This window comes from Dermacentor albipictus, chromosome 8 (assembly GCF_038994185.2).
Source record: "Dermacentor albipictus isolate Rhodes 1998 colony chromosome 8, USDA_Dalb.pri_finalv2, whole genome shotgun sequence".
NCBI lineage: Eukaryota > Metazoa > Arthropoda > Arachnida > Ixodida > Ixodidae > Dermacentor > Dermacentor albipictus.
The window spans coordinates 21,395,761-21,416,487 of record NC_091828.1 but is presented as its reverse complement, the minus strand read 5'-3'; the positions used below and the strand labels follow the sequence as shown (position 1 = coordinate 21,416,487).

The following is a 20,727-nucleotide window of genomic DNA, read 5'->3' as shown; positions in this document are numbered from 1 at the left end:
AATCCCGCGACCAGAAGGTGCGAATTAGGTGCAATCTCGAGAAGTGCACACGAGGCGCCCGCATATTCTGCATGAAATGCACCGTGCCACTGTGCCTGACGAAAGAGAGAAATTGCTTCCTCGCATTCCACAAGTGAATTTTGTGACCACCGAGGCGCTGTGTACACAATTGTGGACGATGTTGCAAATAATAAAGTTTCATGATAACTTTCAAGAATTCGATGGTTTTGTGTTTATTAGGTCCCAAAAAGAATGTTTATATATAAAAATATTTTTTTCTATGCATAATTGCAAGTGGCGCCTGAAAGGGTTAAGATAATGGCAGCAAGAGATGTGAGAAGGCACCCTTCCAAAGTAGGGCAATACTCACGACCTCCAGATGATGCACGCCTAGTAAACTTGGAACAGCTTCATAGAGTGCAAATTTCAGGGACATTTGGACAAAACAGCTCATTTTCAACCTAGCCCTTTCCAGAAGTTGTACCCATTTGACCACACACATTTGCAATTAAAAGAGAATGGACAGCGCACGCTAAGACAAGTTTCTTAGCAGCAGTCTAGGCATACAGCCTGTAATTTGCTGTGCAAGCACTAAAGGGCACACATCCCCATATGCCATTTAGACAGCAGGCCTCGGTTGCGAGTGCGCTTATTCCTGCATCAGCAGTTTATCCGCAAACAGAGGTAATCTCTCTCTTCAGAGCTTCACAGACAAGGATAATACAAACAGGACTAAGCAATGCAATGCACTTGCCCCTAGTGGTTTCATTTCTCTAGATAGATGGTTTTGTTCCATGTGAAGAAGTGAGCAAGTGGTTTCAAGCTTCTCTCAATGATTACCCACTACTATTCAGGAAAAAGTTTTGACTCGAAGGTGGTTGACCTGCCCGAGCAGAGCACAATGTTGTTCCTTGACTGATCATGAAAACAGTGCATTTCGATAATGCTCCTTGGTGGTTCCTATGGTGAGGAGTTGTTTCATACACACACCTTCTACTCCTGTGCACTTATGTTGATGCACACTTGGTTGAAAGTGCTCAGGAATCACCGTGGAGCATCACTAAATTGCAATGACTTTTGTTGAAGGGTGGCACTGGCCTTCCACTTTTTAGAGAGGGTTGGAGTGGAGTGCGGAATACACAAATCTTCTGTGCTCCGTTCCACACATAGCAGGCAGTGCAAAGAAGGCTAGAGAGACTCTCCTTTCACTGTTTGCATTTGTGGCAAAGAAGTAGAGCATCACATATAAAATAAATAAGTATGAGTCATGAAACTCTACTTAAGGTTAAGTACAGTTAAACATCGATATAACGATTTCCAGTATAACGAAATTCCCAATATAACGAAGTATTTACCTTTTCTTTACAACTTCTTGTCTATAGTATGCCGTATACCTGTATTTAATATCACAATATAGTAAAGTGAGTTTATACACGATTTCAATGGAACATAATTTCACTGCTGCCACGAAGGAATGGCGAAACAACAAATGGAAACTTCTGTGGATGCAGATGGTCAACGACTGAATTACAAGCGGCTGCTTAAAAACGCACCTCTCAAGTTGCGCGATCAAGGGTGACTGCTGAAGCAGAGCAGCATTATGTTCCATATTAAATCCAAGTGCGACAAGAACCTATCGCGCCCTATGCACTGTATGCTTTGGGTGCAAGTGAAGTGAGCTTGCAGTAATGCAATTAAACTTAATCAATAGGGGGGGTGAGAAGGCGATGCATCAAGTGCTCTGTCTTTCTACGCATTTAGTACTGGAGGTTCCATAATCTCAAATTTCTGATACGCTCATTGAAGCAAGAGGCAGACGAAGCATTTGCTCCCCACTGCTCGCGCTTTTCATGGTAGTGTTGTCCCAGTGTAGTTGACACCATCAGCCACGGGGGCGGAGTGGATGCGAAACGTGGCTAGCTTTACTTCGTACCACCATGAAGGTGTCGTCCAGACAGCGTGAAATCGTAGCTGTCGTTGCATACTCTCTAATTCAACAAAAATTTTACTGATCTGAATTTGCTTTTTCTTATAGCTGACAATTCGGAAAATCTTGCAGGCCTTTAATTCTGTGTAAGAAAAATCCAAAGGCATACAGTTTACGCTTATTGCGACGGACCCATGTACAACAGACTTTCAGATATAACGGACCATATTTCAAACTTAGTTTGGTCTGCCCATTTTATTAATGCAACGAAGTTTGCTTTTAACAGACCGTGCCACAACGGACGACTGGCTACAGCGGATGAAATTAGCGGCAATTTTTGTGAAATTCGGGCGTATAAAATGGAGTTTTGCCATGTCTGCACGGGCTAGCAACTGATTTGCGAGGGTCAGCCGATGATTGCAGCTCAACATCTTGGGCACGAGGGAGGAAAGCGAAGTGGAAGTGTGCCGTCTGTCGCGCGCGAGGTACGGGGAAAGAGGGGGGGGGGGGTCTACTCCGGTGGCTGCTGTTAATGGCAGGGCCGCGTGGGTGCCGTATCTTGAAAGCGATCTGCGATGTGGACAACATGCACCCAGTGCCGGTAGCTTCCCATGTGCTGTGCTTTCGATGTTTAGTTTGCGTTGAGGCAAGAGACAGCACGAAGGTAAATTCGCCCGGTACTGCTGCTGCGCTTATCTTGCTTAATTTGCTATCGCAATCGATGCTTTGCCTTTCGGGCAAAACTGCGACATTTTTGTTTGTTTTTTACTTTGGACGTTCATCACTCACTCTTTGCGATAAAGTTGTTAGACATCGCGATGAAAGTTTCAGAAGTGAGGCGTCTCGGATATTACGGACTTCGTATAAAACGGACATTTTTTGTCCAATTATCAGGGTCCATTGCAACGAGAGTCGACTGTATAATGAAACAAATGGCCCATTTTTCCAACTTCGTTACACTGATGTTTAACTGTATACAAAGCAATTATTTCATAGGGAGCCGTGCGGATCAACCACTGCACTTCCGAACGCTACGTCTCTGTGACCACACCACTCGCATAGCTCCCACAGCATTGCCCGGCATGTGTGAAACTGAGTGCAGAGTACAAAGACAAGCATGTTCTCTCTTTTTCTTTCTTTCTTTCTTTTCTTTCTTTCTTTTTTTTTTACTCCTTAGGTGCAGTTCTGGGTCCCGTGCAATGTGACACTTTAGTCCACATGCACTAGCTTCATTTCCTGAGCTGTGTGTGGTGTAACGTTCACCGTGTACCTTGTTCTGCACGCTCCCGACCCTCACCTTGGTGGGCACTTCTTCCGCGCCGAGCAGCAGGTGATCCGAGAACTGCGACGAAGCCCTCAGGTTGCCAATTGATGTCGGTCTGGTTGCGGGCACAAAGCCCCTGGTGCGTGGTCGCAGTGTCGGCGGGGTCTCTGGATCTGTCTGAGTGCATGCCTGTGAACACACGACTAGCTCAGTTTGCGCTGTCCTGCCATCTGTTGATGACCAACAAGTGCCATAAGTTGGGCTGTATGGCAGAGCAGCATGCTAACAAATTCACAGTGCAAAAAGACGAATGCAGAGAGGGAGAGAGAGAAAATAGAGCAAAGATAGGAAAAGGCAGAGAGGCCAATAAGACAGGTATTTGGTTTGCTACCCTACAACAGAATAATGCAAAGGGAGAAATAGAAAAAAGAGCACGGAGGAGGGTGTGCAGGACTGCAAATGGCCATTCATGCCGGTGCACTTCAAAGGCTATACTAGTGCACAAATAACCTTATGCACCAGCAACAGACATGGTCATAATAGTTGGATGAAAGACATGAAAAGTACCGACTTCTAATTGGGGTGCGAATAACTCGTACTCCTTCCTGCATCCGCTTTTTAAGCCTCCTATTGTAACCGCAGTTGATTCAGCACCACTCGGGAGCTCCTGTGCCCTCTGCCATGTGGTGTATGCTGGCTTGTCTGAGTGCCCAAATCAAAATACCTGGGATTGCGCGACATACACAACCAGCACTATTTTAGTAGCCATCAAAAACATAGGTGAAGAGAGACGGAAGCAGGCAAAGTAAATCTTTGGGCAGTGCTCCTAAAGGTATTTGTTCCATTGCCACAGAGACCGAGCAGATGCCAATTGCACTCAACCCGTGCTGCGCAGGAACTTCCCTTATTCCAATGTATCGTATGTACATATAGTACAGTTAGAATTAGTGCCACCTCTTGGTAAATGTTTGAAGTGGATTATGGCGAGGGCACCTAGTGTTAGTATGGGTTACTACAGTCTAGCCCATATCACAAACAAGTGCACTGCTTTCTTATAAAGGCTAGAATTTTAGCATCACCTTCATCACCGTATGTCCTCATGCGTCACATTCATCAGCACCGCGCATGTGCACGTGGCTTGAGGCAGGGGAGCGTGCTTTCCTTCTCGACCGGGCTGGCTGCCACAGCCGCCTTGCTCGCCACTTTGCCTTCGCTCTTCCTTTAATAAATGTGGGGACGACGGCACAGCCTGTCAGCTGCCGTCATGTCATCCTTGCAGTTTACGTCCTTACATAAGCTAAGCATCAGCACAGTCTCTCTCTCACACCGCTATTCTGTTCGCACTCACATTTTGCCGTCCATGACACAAACCAAATAGCATAACTATCTACTTGGCGGATTTGAAACACTTCGAAGGCTATAACTTGAAAGACAACATAGTCTCGGATGTGGCTGCAATGCCTCCTGTGCAAGTCGTGCCTCGTGGCATGTACTGCACAGAACTGTGAGCATTATTTACGCCACAAATTGGATTGAATGCATGGCCTACAGTATATGTAGCTGCAGCTATGGAAAGCATGCTTCTAGAGTGCTGCTTGTGCACTGTGGTCCAATTTTGGCTGTGCAACACAACAAAATATCTCAGTCATTCTTTCTCAAGAGCTTAAAGGCCAACTGCAACGAAATTTCACTTTAGCCAAATATGTTATAATGAGTACCATGTACCACTGAATGAATCTTGGCAAAGCCCCGCAGGGCTCATAACTATATGTATTGTCTATATTGTCTATATATAATATAAAGAGAGTACCCCTTAATCAAAGGCAGAGATTTTAGCCGGTGTACAGACATCACTGACATGCTACTCTGCATGGGGAAGAGAATTGGGGACAGAAAAGGAGGAGAGAGGGCGGGAAAAAAAATAAGTTAAAAAAATGGGCACTGAGTTTTCCGACTCATGGGCAATGGCGTGCTATGGTAAAGTCCTTCAGTGTATGCACTGTCCCACAACGAGGTGACAGAACTCGCTGCGTGAAAGGTACATAAGGGTGACAGAGCAGAACTAAAGTTTGACAAGTTGACCAATGTTTTATAAGTATGTGAATAAAAAGTTCATCGCACGTTTCTGTTGTGTGAGGCAGGTTAAAGGGCCTAAGACACAGTCAGAAACAACTAAGGTCTCTGTGTGCAATGTTCATAGATTGCACACTCGTCAGCATATGCTCGACACTCAAACAGGATATGCTACACGGTTTCAATTGAGCTACAATTATTGCCGTGTGGACTTGCCACTTGACCGAAGCGGTACCGTAAGCCATTTCCATTGGCGGTGTTCAGGCAAAGATGATGATATAGAGTTTCCAAATGGCGAGGAATGTTGGATGGGAGTCTGGATCTGAGATCTGGGTCGATTGAGTAAACGAAAGGGTAATGCTGGGTCGGCAAGCTCCACAGTCGGTCGTTTTCTTCGGAAGCAAATCTTTTAGCTAGCTTGGAAGCTTACGATCTAGTAAAATAAATCCACGTATAGTTTTGGTGTTGAAGACCTTTGTATGCCGCTTCAGCTGCTTTTTCATTGGCCAGAATACCACAATGAGCAGGTATCCACTGAAATTTGATACAGTGGCCTGATGCAATGGCCAAGTGATGCAAGTATGCAATGTTGAAAGAAACAGGCTGATGACTGTTTTTTTTAATAGACTGCACAATGTTTGTAGTGCTCCTTTAGAGTCTGTGAAAATCGCCCATTGATCAAGCGCTCGGCACAGTATATAGAGGACAGCTTCTTTGATACCGTGAAGCTCTGCTGTCGTTGAGGAGGTCCTCCGCAGCCGCTGACAAGAAAGCATTTGTCCTGTTGAGGGCATGTAAAGACCACAGGAGGAAGTCTCCTGAGTGGTTGAGGCATCAGTGTAGATGTGGGTGTGCCGAGTACATTTCTCGGCTAAATAGAGGAGAGTGGTCTGCAGGAGCAGGGCCTGTGGCATGTGACATTATATATATATATATATATAGTTTTTTTATTAGAAGCATTTAATGAGCACTTAAGCAGACAATGCGTGTACCTAGGGGTTGCTGCTGTGTACCTAGGGTTGCCTAGGGGTTGCTGGGGGTTCCCTCCGTCTTTTAACCATGGCAGAAGGTTGTGCAAGATTTTCCGCGCTAAGTGGCGACGACAGGCTGGTTTCTACCGTGACTGGTTGTACGCAAGCATCTTTTGTGACGACGACGTGAGGCGAGCACGCCAGAGATGGTGGGAACACTCTAGGCTGTTGACATATTCCACTGAAACCTTCTGGCATGGTGTTCTGGACGCCCTTCGTCCCTTGGTTTCCCGCAAGGTCGCGTCTAGTGAGGACAGGCTCCACACTATAGGTGACGCCGACGTTCCTGAGGAAGTTCGCCGGATTCTGTGCCTCGGTTCGAAATTCGCCGTTCAGCCTCGGAAGGATCCTGCTGAGCTTTTGACCTGTGTCCGTGATGTGGCTAAGATGGCGCCAGTGGAGGAACGTGAGGCCTCTGTTTCTGAGGGAGTCAACATGCTCGCTTGTGGTGGACATGAGCGTACGGGTGAGCGGATCGGTCGAGTGGCGGCTACACTTCGGGAACACGGGCTATGTGTCCTGCTTGCGGACAAGGAAGGTGGTTTCGTGGTGCTTTCGCAGGGTGTTTTCCGTGATAAAGACTGTGCTGCGGTATGTGTTGTCTTTATCCTATTCGACGTGTTTCGCTGAAGAAAGTAAAGTTGCATGCTAAGCAGATGTGTAAAGATCTTAATTTGGCAAACGTTGTAAAGAAAATCAATGGCACTGACGGTGACTGCCTAGAAATGTTTTTCACCACTAAGACCTATAAGGATGATTGTCCTTTTCGTGTCATTGTTTCTGAATCCGGGACGTGGCAGAAGTGCGTCGCAGAATTCCTGCAAAATAGCCTGAGACTCCTCAACGTGGCAGATCTGTTCCTTACCAAAGATTTTTAAGCTGTGATCAACTTTTTAAATGGTGCCAACAGCGGGTGTTTAACTGCATTTTCTGTCGACATAAAAGATTTGTTTTATTCATTGCCACATGAGGGTTTGCTGTCCAGTGTCGAGGCGGCAATAGATGAGCACGGCGCTGTCCTTTTTTCTAACGCTTGTGGTGTTAGTGTGGCAGGGTTTTTAGAGCTTTTATCATTTTATTTGAGGTCCACTTTTGTTCAATTTGACAATAACATTTACCTGCAAAAGCAGGGTGTTTGCATAGGCTCTTGCATAGCACCCATATTAAGTGACCTGTTTTTAGCTCGATGGGACAAAGCTTTTGCTGTGCGGTTGGGTGATTTGGGCGTTGTGAAGGTTTTTAGATATGTAGACGACTTTTTGGTATTTTTAGATAGATCACTACTTGATCCAGCTGCCAGTTCTTATGTAGATTGCCGTTTTGACTGTGCAAACCCTGCTGTTAGCTGTATTCTTGCCTCATTCAATGAGTATTGTAGGCCACTTACGTTCACCACTGAATTTCCAGCGCAGGGCAATATCAGGTTTTTAGACTTGCGTTTGCATTTCAAAGCTGAACACATGTGTTGGGTATAGGAGCCCAGAGCTAATAAGCCGCCCTTGAAGTACAGTTCTGCACATTCTAAACTCATAAAAAGAAGTATTGTACGTTCTTTCCTGTCATGCGCTCAATCTAAGTCATGTGCTCACTTGCTGGATGAAGGCCTTAGTAAGCAGGTGTCTAGAAGCAGCGAACTATCCGAGACATATCATTATCTCCATTGCTGAAGGTCTGCATTGTCAAAGGAAACTAACTTCATGCATGAGCGATGAGCAGAGAGCGGATGACGAAAGAGAAAGGAAAGAAGAAAGGGACAAACGAAAAGTGGCGGTAATTCCATACATTCGTAAGGTTTCCCACAACCTAAAAAAGGTTGGGCAATGTTCTGGTGTAAACGTTGTGTTTACAGCACCTAACAAACTCTTGAGGTTGAGTGTGTTGAGCTGTCCCATGAGGAAACAAAAGCCTGGTTGCGCTACCGCGCACAAAGATCCTTTTGTTACATGCACTCGCAATGTTGTGTATAAGATCCCACTTTCATGTGGAAAGTACTACGTGGGCCAGACGGGCAGATGTTTAAACGTGCGTCTGGCTGAGCATAGTAACAAAGTGGAGAGCATCGCAATAGATGGGCATCTGGCTGCCCATTGTAGAAAATATGACGCGAAGGCACCATGCTTCCCGCTCTTAAAACAAACTGTTGTTGTCTATCGCCACAAGAATAAGATTACGAGGGAAATTGTGGAAGCAGCTGAGATAGCCAGAGCAGGTGACAAGTGCGTTAGCACGCCGTCCATACTTTTATTAAGGAAAGAGCTCGAATTTTTGGGCATAGTAGTCACATGACTGTTTTCCTCCTTCCCTTTAGTGTGTCTATTGCAGTGGCATCCCAATGAGTATATATATACTCACCAGCTGCAATAAATCAATTGTTGAAAGTTAGCGCTCGTCCTGTGTTCCTGCTTGTCCCTGTGTCATTTTTTTGCGCTATGTTTCCCAGTCTGTATGCATCTCACCAACACGCCCAAACTTCTTCCCTGCCAATTACACAAGTCTTAGCACACCATCTTTGAGACTTTTCAGCGAATCACAGGCACTGGGCTCGCACTACCGTGCCTGGAAAACCACAGAGACCAGTCAGAGCTGGCAGTTATCCGAACGTCTCGACAGCACTCCGAAGCAGCTGTAGTATCTATGCTATGCAGCAGATGCAGGTACATGCAATTGCGCACAGCTCTACTGGACTACGCACTCACGCTCAGTCTGACCGTGCAGCGTTGTGCAAAGCTTTGTGCTGCACAAGCTTGGCTGTCAGACAGTAGCCAAATACAGATTGTGCATCTTGAAGCACTGTCAATAGCAAATGTGTGGTCTGGACTCATTTAGGAGGTCATGCCAAGGAGCTGCACGTTAGGTCATACATCACTTTCGGCAAGCAGTAAGGACTGTATGTGTTTCAGCTTCAGTATCAAAAACGGCTACTTTTGCTGGCATGTTTGGGACACTTCCGCTCGTATATTAAACATAAAATCTTGCAAGGAGGCTTTTCTATACCTACAGTATCTCAAACTACATTTCTTACTCTGCCCAAATTTCATTGCAGTAGGCCTTTAAAGCCAGGTGCGCATTCACTTGCTAGCTGTGTTTAATGTCCCTAAGGACATAAACATGACAAACTGGCACAATCAAATGACAGCAATAATATAGACGCCCAAGACAATCTTTTTCACTAGTGGCTCCGGAAGCTTTGGTGTGTTGGCGCACGTCTCCTTTTCGAGCCCGGCCACGGGTGTGCATCGCTGTCATCGTGGCAAAGTGCACACAGCCTTAGCCCCCCGTCTTGGAGGTAGTTTGCTGCATGTGCCAAGGGTGGGCATGCCAAGATGGCGTGGCATCGTGCACACTGTCTTAATGCATGTTTACTACCAGAGACTGCGTAATCTCAAGTTTCGGACACGCACTGAAGTGAAAGGCAGAAAAAAAATTTGCTTCTCACTGCTGCACTTTTTATGGCGCCATTCTCCCACTGTGGGCACCACTATCACCGCTATCAGCCGCAGGGGCAGAGTGGATGCGAAACCGTGGCTGGCTTTGCTTTGAACTGCGATTGTCGACACGGCACGAAACTGTACCTTTCGTTGCCAACTAAAATTCAACAAAATTGATTTTCTTTTAATAATAATCAGGGAAATTTTGCAGCTGCTTCTGTGTAAGAAAAATCGATCGGCGACTGTACTTATTAGCGTGAAAGGTGGAATCTTAATATAAAAAGAAATTTGACATAAGGCGAATCGATGATTTTATTGGCTTCATCAAATCGAGATTTAATTGCAGCTGTGACTAACAAAAAACGAGCCCCTCAGTTCACATTCTCATTCATTATCAGTACAAATATCAGCTAAAGTATTTATGAGTTAAGTTATTACAAAAATGCGAGACTTACAAATTTACACGACAAAAGTCAAGATAATTCCACCATTGCACCCTGAACTACAATTGGGGAAAATAGACAGTGGAGTTTATGATTCAGGGGGAGGGGGGGGGAGAGAGAGAGGGCTCTTTATTAGAAAAACGGAGAATTTTGCCGGCGCGTATATAACCGCTGGCATGCTACTCTGTATAGGGATGGGGAATGGGATTAAAAGATTCCAAAAGAGAGTGGGAGAAAAAAAAAGGATAAAAATAAATATGAAATGTCCGAGTGGACCTGATACTAATTTTTACATATGACATGGTGGGTAAATTTAGGCTTTTGTATAGGAAGGATGCAATTTTTAAAGTTTTCCTATTTGACCAATTTCTGTCAGGTATTTGAACAATAAATCCAAAACCCGTCGCTGATTCAGGGACACTGCAAACAATAAGGCAGACCTCATAGGAGGGCTTGTCCACTGGCCTTGACGAGAATGTGGGCACCTTGGGCAAGTCCGTGCTGCATGGCAGAAAAAAAAAAAAAAAACAAGATGGCACTCTTGCAGCACAATTCCACATCATACAGTCAAACCCGCTTTGAACCGAGAGGCTTATGGGATAAAAATAGCAGCTAATTCCGTGTGCCCAAATTTGCCCTCAACAAACCTTTGCGATGTGGTCGTTATATATGAATTTGTTCTCCAGTCAAGGAAAGAAGCAAGGAAGGAATCTACTTCTTCATTGCACAAGGGAATTAACAGGCCTATCCACCTGACACACACCAGCACATGTGGGAAAACTACAGTTAAACCTCAATATAACGAACATCAATATAACGAAATTCTTGATATAATGAAGCATTTAACTTTTCATAAGCTCTTGCCCATAAAACACCGTGTATTTAGAATTTCAATATAACGAGGTGTGTTTGTATGCAATTTCAATATAACGAAATTTCACTGCCGCCATAAAGGAATGAAGGGACAATAAATGGAGACTTCTGTGCAAAAATTCACCGAACACATCAGAGAGAATGCGTACCACCGTCCTGCACTGACAGCCCTCGCCAATGCAACCACGACTAGCACAGAAGCTTAACATGGCCAGAAAAACCTTAAGCAAGCAAGAAAATCTAGACCTATGGCAATGGAACTGCAGAGGCTACTGAAGGAAGCAGGGCCTACTTCAACAATATATTCACACACAACAAACGCCACCCGACATTATTGCGCTTCAGGAAATGGGCACCACACCAACCCTAGGAGGACACACGTGCTACGAAACCCAGGAAAAAGGAAGGACGGCAATCTTAGTCAACAAAGCGACCATAGCCATAAGCCATGATAGGATAGCCGAAACAGACTTAGAGCACGTGATCGTAGAAATTATCCCAAAGTAAAAGAAGAAAGGGGGCAGCATCTTCATCGTAAATACTTACAGCCCACCGAGACAAAAGAAAGCCAAATTCCAAGAGCTCTTCCAAGGCGCCAGCAAACTGGCAAAGGGCAACACGCTAGTTGTCTTTGGCGATTTTAATGACAGGGACAAGAGCTGGGGATACAAGAATTTCAACATTAAAAGGAAAGACACTAGCAGAAGTGGCAGAGAATGCAGGCTACATCCTCCTCAGAGACCAGGAAACTCCGACCAGAAGAGGCAACAGCGTCAGTACCGACACTTGTCCAGACCTCACCTTCATCAAAGGACCAAGGCAGGTGCAATGGGAAAAACCTGATGGAAAATCTGGGGAGCAACCACCACATACTCAAAACCCAAGTGACTTCAGACAGACTTAAACAGCATCTAGGAACAGTCAAAATCACTGATTGGAACACATTTAGAGAAGCATGCGACGGACACCTCAACGAGGGAGGGATCCAATCGATTGCAGAATAATAATAATAATAATCTTTATTCAGTATAGTTAAAACAGTATACAAAACGGAAGCGCCGAAGCCACAAGAGGGCTTGTGCGGCGACAACCGGCAGCCGCGGCAATCTACGCGCCACACCAGAACTCCATCAGAAGGTGGTTGTGCATTTGGCACAACCATCACACATTATCAAAGATGCACTGATAACATCAGTACATATTAAAGGTTTTCTAACGCTTTCTAATGGGGAAACATACTCCAGCAGAGACAAGGCGAGCACACCAAAGAGGTCAAAAGAACAATGCAGACACCTGAGGTGGATGCCACGCTTCTTAGGCTATGGGAAGCCAGACGCGGCTTAACCAAGACAAGGAAAAGGCAGAAACATTACAGGAAGCTCAGATTTAAAATAGCAGGAATTACAACGAAAGCAGAGGAGTACGCAGCACGATTGGCGAGAACGAACTGGCAACACTTCAGCGACTCCCTGAACAGAATCCTGAGCACAGCTAGGATGTGGCATATACTGAAAGCACTCATCGATCCGACCAAAACCAAGGCAGAGAACAACAAAGCAATATGTCGGCTAATCCACCAATTCGAGGGAACCGACGAGGAACTCTTGGACAAAGTGCGTGTCAAATGCTTCGGGGAAACGAACCCGGCGGCATATACAGGGGATTACTGGGGGAAAGAAAATCCAAGCTTAGACAGACCCATCACTCGTGAAGAGGTCTATGCAGCAATCAGAAGCACAACTAGAAACACGGCAGCGGGTGCGTACAAAATTAACAACACACTCATCCGCTATCTCAGTGACGAGGTAATCTCAGAACTAACCGACTTCCTCAATAAGCACTGGGCAGCGGAGACCGTCCCCGAGGATTGGAAACATGCAGAGGTAGTCATGATACCAAAACTGGGCAAAAAGCTACAAATAAAAAACCAAAGACCCATCTCCCTCACATGCCTTGGCAAGTTGTACAAGAGAGTGGTCACGATAAGGCTACAACAATACATAGAGGATCACGAATTATACCCCGACCGTATGTTCGGATACAGGGCGAAGCCGTCGACCCAAAAGACGTACTATTACAGATCAAGGAAGAAGTCTTAAGCAACGTTCCCAGGAACGGAGAGAATATGATAATGGCCTTGGACATTAAAGGAGCCTTTGACAACGTGAGCCACGAAGCCATCCTAGCGGGCCTGGACGACCTAAACTGCGGCAGGAGGGTTTTCGGCTACGTCAAAGCTCTCCTCTCCAACAGAACAGCCACGATAGGCCTAGGAGAACTCCGCTCGGAGAAGTTCCATACCCCCAACAAAGGAACCCCCCAGGGATCGGTCATTTCACCAACGCTAATTAACATAGCAATGATCGGCCTAGCGAAACAACTCAGAGGTCGAGGGCATACACCATGCCATGTATGCCGACTACATCACCATTTGGACCAACATGGGCTCACTCAAAGAAAAAGAAGAAAGACTACAAGAGGCTGCGACCTGCATAGAGAGCTACGTGAGGAAAAGAGGGCTAGCCTGCTCCACCGAGAAATCTGAGCTGCCCAGAGTCTGGAGAGGGGAACAGAATCGCACAATCCCGACTAGCGATGAGCTCAAGCTTGGCGTCTACCTCGAGGGAAAATTAATACCGTAGAAAACGCTCGTAAGAATTTTGGGCATGTGGATACAGTCGAATCAATGCTGCTCACACATCCTCGCTCTACTCAAGACATCAACTCTACAAGTCGCTCGCATGATAACGCGCATCTCCCGCAGACGCTCAGGCATGTGAGAGGAAGACATGCTAAAGCTGGTTAGGAGTCTGGTGATCAGCCGGGTTAGCTACAGTCTCCCATACTACAACCCAATCAAGAGCGAGGTTCAGCAGATAGACGCGATCATATGCAAGGCATACAAAACCGCGCTCCACCTACCACAATGCACATCCATGGAGAAGCTCTTGGCACTAGGACATCATAACACTTTCGAAGAACTCAGAGAGGCACAACATGTTGCTCAGCTGCGCAGACTACAACAGACTCTGTCTGTCAAAGAGCTTCTGCAGAAGTTGGGATGCAGAGAACAGATGCAAGAAACCCAAAGAACCGCGACTATCCCAGACAAAATACGAAACACAATCAAGGTGGCCCCCATTCCCAAGAACATGGACCCCAACCTACACGAAGAACGCAGGAAGGCGAGAGTCGAATACATCCAAAAGTCACTAGCTTCCCAGGCAACAACTGTATACGTGGACGCAGCCACATACACCAGAAGGGTGAGACAGACCAACCCCAACGCAGTAGCGGCGGTGATAAACTCGGACATGCGAGAAATCGTCAGCGCATCTCTACGAAACTGCACGGTAGTCGAGGCTGAAGAAGTGGCCATCGCTCTAGCGGCAGCGGAGGGCTATCAGACTAGGCAGTCCTCAACAATACTAACCGACTCCCAAACAGCATGCCGAAACTACATGTTAGCCAGAATAGGTCACAGAGTGCTCCGTATACTCCGCTCTGAAGATCACCACACACAAAACCCAGAAAAAGAAAACCAATTAGACACACGATAGTGTGGATGCTGGGTCACATGGATGTGGAAGGCAACCGTGAGGTCGACAGGGTAACTCGAGGATACACTACATACCGAGCACCCTCCGCCAATGACTTCGAGGAAACCGAGCCTGTCCCCAGGGAAGCAGCAGGAAGTGGTACCCCCCGCCACATAGCTGTGAGAGGACTCCGTAGCTTGGAGGTTGCTACAGACGGGTGCATATCCGAACTTAAACACACTCAGTAAAGTACAACCCACACAGTACACTGTCAAATGCCCATGGTGCCAGGAAACACCCACGCTCTACCATATAACGTGGGCCTGCCAGAAAACAAATGCGGCACCAATAATACCAAACCCGAGTGTGGAGCAATGGGAAGGAATGCTCTCCAGCGAACGTCAGGATGTCCAACTAGGGCTGATCCGATGGGCCCAGCTGGCAGCAGCATCCAGCGGAGCCCTGGACTAGGGGCAGACGGCCATTGCCAAGAAGATGGAAGACACCATCTGACTCCGCAAAATTCATCAAATTTTTCTAGAGCTCAATAAGCGTTTTTCCTCCTCCTCCTCTGTGGACGCAGATGGTCATATGGTTGAATTAAAAGTGGCTGCTTGCAAACGCACCTCTCAAATTGTGTGCCATGTGAGAAGAGTGACCGCTGAAGTGGAGCCACATCATGTTTTGCATGAAGTCTAAGTGCGATGAGACCCTTTTATGCTTCGCACACTGTATGCTTTAGGTGAGAGTGAAAGTGTGCAAGGGAGAGACAAGATGGTGGCTTCATGAATGCAGCCTTCCCATGCGAGCAAAGAGAAAGAGAGGGGTGGAGCTTTTTTGCAGTAATTGATAAAGCACACATAAGGGGGCAGGGACTACGTTTGCGCACATATTAATTTCTGGCAGGGCCGTGGCTGTGCATGGCTTAAGCATGGATGCCCGCATAGGCAGCCGTGCACCCTGCTTTAGAGGTAATCTGCTGCGTGTGCGAAGAGTGGGCGTGCCGAGACAGCGTGTCATCATGTAAGCTATCTTTGCGCGTGTTTAGCATGGGAGATTGCGTAATGTCTAGAGTTTCGTTGACCCGTTGCAACGAGAGGCAAACGAAGCATTTGCTCCCCGCTGCCGGTGCTTTTCGCGATAGCGTCATCCCAGTGCGGGCGACGCCATCAGCCACAGAGGCAGAGCGCACACGAAAGCATGGCCGGCTTCGCCAAATTCGTACCACCGAAAAGATATTGTCGACGTACGTGGCTTGACACCGTATTATTCGCCGCTGACTCCCAAATTTATCAGAATTATTTGTTTTCTCGTTCAAATTTACTTTTTTACAATTGCCTGATAATTCGGAAAATGCTGTGGCCCCTTTCCATGCAAGAAAAATTGATTGGCGACGGTACTTACTTGCGTAAAAGATCAAATTTCAATGCAATGAAATTTCCAATTTTACTGACTTCGTTATATTGAGGCTTAACCGTAGTTGCACTCATGCATGTAACCCGACGCCATCTCAATTCGATACACTTACGATACACTTCTGGCAAGAGTCTGAGCCTTCATCTTGGTAGACAGGCACAGCACAAGATGACACACAAGAGTGCACAACAACAATCTTGCCCTGTCACATGTGCTGTCCACTAGCTCTTATGTGTTGTCTTATTGTGTGCCATTTCCATGATGATGAACCTGTACCAACTAAGCCAGTAACAAGTCCTATACAGAGGATTCGCTCGTGAATGCTCGAAATAAATGCATAAAGAAATAATAAATAATAACTCTTACAAATGCTGCATTTCCAGTATGCAGTAGCTCTGTGATGGTGTCAGCAGATAGCCAGAGTCGATGTATCTACTGTTCAGTTGGTTATGAGGAACTAATATTACATTGCAGCCGGCTTTCGTTAATTCGATCCCGATGGGACTGTCAAAACTGGTCGAATTAAGCGGCAGGTCAAATTAACCAAAAGGCAAAAGAAAGAAAGAAGAAAGCCGTTAACTCAGCAGTATTTCCCTTTCAAGTTACCGTATTTACCCGAATGTAACGCGACCCCAAATGTAATGCGAGGGTCAACTTTGCGAGGGCGAAACCTGGAAAAAAAATGGCTGTGGCTTAGCTAAGGTTAAGCCCAGGATGCGAAGCATACTAGCCTTTATTTTAACGCGACAGCGTTAAGGAGCTCGTGTCACAGAAAAGCCGATGTCGTCGGCGTCGGCTCAGGCGTGCGGCGCTTGCTCAGGCGCACATTTCGTTGTCGCGCCGAACGCTGCGTTGCTCGACGCTCACCGCGTCCGACGAGGGGGGCGACGCCGCGAGCGACGGCGCGAGTTGGAGCCCCGTTTCTCCTCTGTCGTGACGTCACGGTGTCACGTGGTATTGAAGGCGACACCGCCGCGCCTGAGGAGCTGGGTTGAGCTCTAGTAATATGCTTCGCATAAAAAGAATACGATTGTAACACGAGGGTTGACTTTGCGAACGCGCAAGATCAAAGACGCAAAAACACGAATGTAACACAAGAAACCGAAACTATAGAACACGAATGTAACACAGGAAACAAACTATAGGAAAAGTCGAGAGCAGCTTTATTGAAGTACCTGCAAACTATGCCTAATCTTCATCCTCACTGATGTCGCCGTAGCTGTCGTCATCACAGCTGGACTCCTCTTTGTCGCTAGTTGTTTCCCACAGCAGATCGTCTTCACTTCCGTCGAGGGCATTTTAAATAGAGCTTTTCTTAAATGCGCGGTAGACTGTTTCATGAGACAGCCTGTACCAAGCAGGTGAAACTCACTGGGCAACAGTGGATGCACTCGGCCGTTTCAGTCTCCCTGCAGGTGTTGAGGTAGATCCACATTCAATCCAGTCCCAACACAGCTGCCGCAAGCGATGCTTGAACAGCTTGTTCAAGCAAGAATACAAGGGCTGAACAATGGAAGTCATTCCACCTGGTATAACAACCAAATGCGTTCGGTCCCGCTGCGGCTTTTCTTTCACGCCAGGTGCGAGCTAGGTGACCTCAAAAAGAATCCAGCACCAATATTGATTCTGGATGCAGCAATGCACCTGGCCTTCAGTCCCAAATGCTGGAAATTTAATCTATGACAAGTTCCGAGTCCATCCAGCCTTTTTCGTGGCAGCGTACGACAACATTGTTCAGAAATGTTTCTTTTGGGATAGTCTTCCGGCGAAAAATTATGAAGGGAGGGAGCTTGCGACCATCAGCCAAACATGCGAGCATAACTGTTATCCGATTCTTTTCGTTTCCAGTGCTTCTAATCCGAAGTTCGTGTTCACCAGACTTGCGCACTGTCCTAACCATTGGCATATCAAGGTACACGGGGGTTTCGTCCGCATTCCTGATGTGTCTAAGTGGCATGTTGGTAGAACAGCGGAGATCAATGACATACTGCTGAAACGTGAGAAGTGTCGACTCGAAGTCCTCGGGTAGTTTTTGACAAATCAAGGTAGCGCATCAAAGGGAAAAACTGGCCCTTCGCATGAATGTCTGTATCCAGCTGCACGATGCCTTGAATTGGTTTGGCGCCAAACCCGCGTCTCGTGCAAGTTCATGTGCTTTGCAGTGAAACATTTCAATGCTCACACTAAGAAGCCGGGAGCATTGTTCCCCAACGAAGTCCGCAAGACGATGCTCCAAATCCGGGAAGTGGCCTTTCTTGGGCCCACGGAAACCTTTTCAATGACTGTTGCAATTGAATGACTCCTGGCGATGCTTCCTCTACCCCCTCATGGCCGATTCGTTGATGTCCAGACTTCTAGCGGCCGCTGAGTTACCCGACTTTTTTGGCGAGTAGAATAGCGTTGCGTTTGAAGCCAGCAGTATACTGAGTGCGGGAGCACACTATTTTGGATGTAGGCACATTAAGCAGGGGGGAACAGACGAACAGGCCAAAGCGCTGAACAGACAATGCGGCTATACACTGCCTGAGGAGTCAGTGGCATAGGTCCTGTGGTACTATCGTGGCAACAAGTGCCCAGAACCCGCTGCCAGTGGCCCAAGCGGATCGCCAAGTCACTAGAATCACTTAGTGGTGAGAAAAAGGCACGTCCATTTCACGCGCCAAGGGGTGCTCGTCGTAGAATCACCTAGTGGTAGAAAAAGGCGCATCCATTTCGCGCACCAATCATTCGACACTCACGCAGGCATTTGGTCCCTCCAAGGTGATTTGTCGCTGGCGCGCTCCTCTTGTTGGTGTTGTTTCCTCTGCCTTTTTCATGTCTGCACCGCATTCGCAACTCACCCTGACCGTGGTTCGCGTAGTGGTTGACCATTGAATTTGGAGCGCGCGATTTTGAAGGAGCAGGTCAATCGACATGCACGTAAATGCGGCACATTAAGCGAGCTTAATAATGAGTGTTTGGTGCCTTTCTTAGCATTTTTATACCTAGTATTCGAACGCGGGAGGTGACTTTTCACTTCTATTTTTGGTAAAAAAACTCATTACATTCAGGTAAATACGGTAGTTACGCCGCAGTAGAGCCATGAATGAAGCATACCAAGTGGGAAAGTTGCCACTGTTATGGGACATGTGTTCCTCAATTTAGAGACGCACATGCACCGTCCCAGGTTACAGTACGAGTACAAGATGCCTAATAAGTTTGCTGGCATGCCTTCAGAGCTTTAGACAGACCTCCACTTTTTTGTTGGCTTTAAGCATCCCCTCGACTTTCAGAATTTTACATCTTACCACCCCCTTTTTCGCTAACCTTCTGAAAACATGGATGGCCTTTCTCCACTTCTCAATGCACTTCACCTGCGTATAATTAAGGCATGCATACAATGTCTTGCAACAGCGGCCTTTTCTATTCTTGATATGCTTCACCGCATAACATGCTGTATTGAGGCAAAGCTGACCAGTTATTTCAAATTATCGGGCACAGACCGATTTTAAGATTAAATAACGGAAGCTTGGGTCTGTAGAAATGCACGAGCGACAGCTGGAACCTACGGCCAAGATCGAATTAACCGCAAAAATCAAATCTGCCGGAGTCGAATTAATGGAAATCTACCATAGTACTGTTGGTCAGTAAGTTTTGCACTTTCGTTATAAAGAAAAATTTGCTTTAACTAGGTTCATTATATTTGGGTCAAAGACATTTGGTCACTGATGTAAATGCGTTCCAGAGCAAGCAAGTGCAACAAGTTTTGCCACAATACATCAGTGTTATGCAGCAAATAATAAGGATGCTACAAACGCAGTTATATCTATCCACATGTTTTACCAAGGTTCAACTGTAAATAATTCTAAGCTGGAGAGCATCATTCAAGCTAGAGCCTTTTTTTCTCTCTCACGCAAAGTCCATCGGGTCCAGGCTGGAGGAGAGCGATATCTGGTCAAACTTGCTGCCCAGCAAGTCCGCCTGAGCCGATGCCGCAGTGGCAGTAAAGCCTCCCCGCGGTGGCTGCGACCGACTGGGCCGCCGGGGTGGAGTGCGGTGCAGGGGGGCCACTCTCTCCTCATCCGCAAGGGAGATCAGCTCTTCCACAGTGTCTGACACATCATCTGCGACGGTGGAGGGCGCACGCAGCCTGCAAACAATGCACACAATGTTACCACATTGTGTTATGTGCAGTGCTGCACCGTACTATACTGTGAAGCTGCTGCAACATTGCTTTCTGCAGCGATTATTAAACTGTACTTTGTTTCGCTATGTTTGCAAAGTCACGTTGCCATCTACTACAACTGTACCCACCATCCACAAGACCCCGAAGGAAGCTTACATTACGATAAGTAAGATTATTTCAGTGGAATATTGTTAGTTCTAACTGTGAGAATTGTGAAGTTTGGTTAAAATAAAGTGAAGTTCCAACTAACAGCAGCTCTTTCAAAGTTTTCGACGCAGTTTGTGGGTTAATTACTGCACAACAATTCCGTCCGATGTGCTTGAACGCACACTGGCAGAGGCTTAGCTACAATAAGACAAATCATTGCCTTAGCACCTGGTGGAAAATTCACCCTTAAAAAATTTGATGTTTAGCAGGGAAAAAAATTTGTACTGATTGACAATAATTTGTGTGAAACAGGCACTAGCACTGGAAGGACAAGTGTGGTAACAATAGCGTACCATGTACAGGGCTGTCGTGCACTGTCGGCGTAAAAATGCGTAACATGCCGCTTGTGCTGAGCAATTTG

At 46.5% G+C, this 20,727-nt stretch overlaps 1 protein-coding gene across 1 annotated transcript in view; it reads right to left on the bottom strand.

Annotated features, from left to right (window-relative positions):
* The window catches only part of LOC139048655 (uncharacterized), a 117,461-nt gene that overhangs the window by 38,803 nt on the left and 57,931 nt on the right, over nt 1–20,727 (bottom strand). The window contains exons 10-12 of the mRNA XM_070523137.1: nt 19,887–20,123; nt 10,607–10,667; nt 3,225–3,380 (exon numbers count right to left, since the gene is read on the bottom strand). Coding sequence (XP_070379238.1) covers nt 3,225–3,380; nt 10,607–10,667; nt 19,887–20,123 — 454 coding nt within the window. The remainder of the gene's footprint in view (nt 1–3,224; nt 3,381–10,606; nt 10,668–19,886; nt 20,124–20,727) is intronic.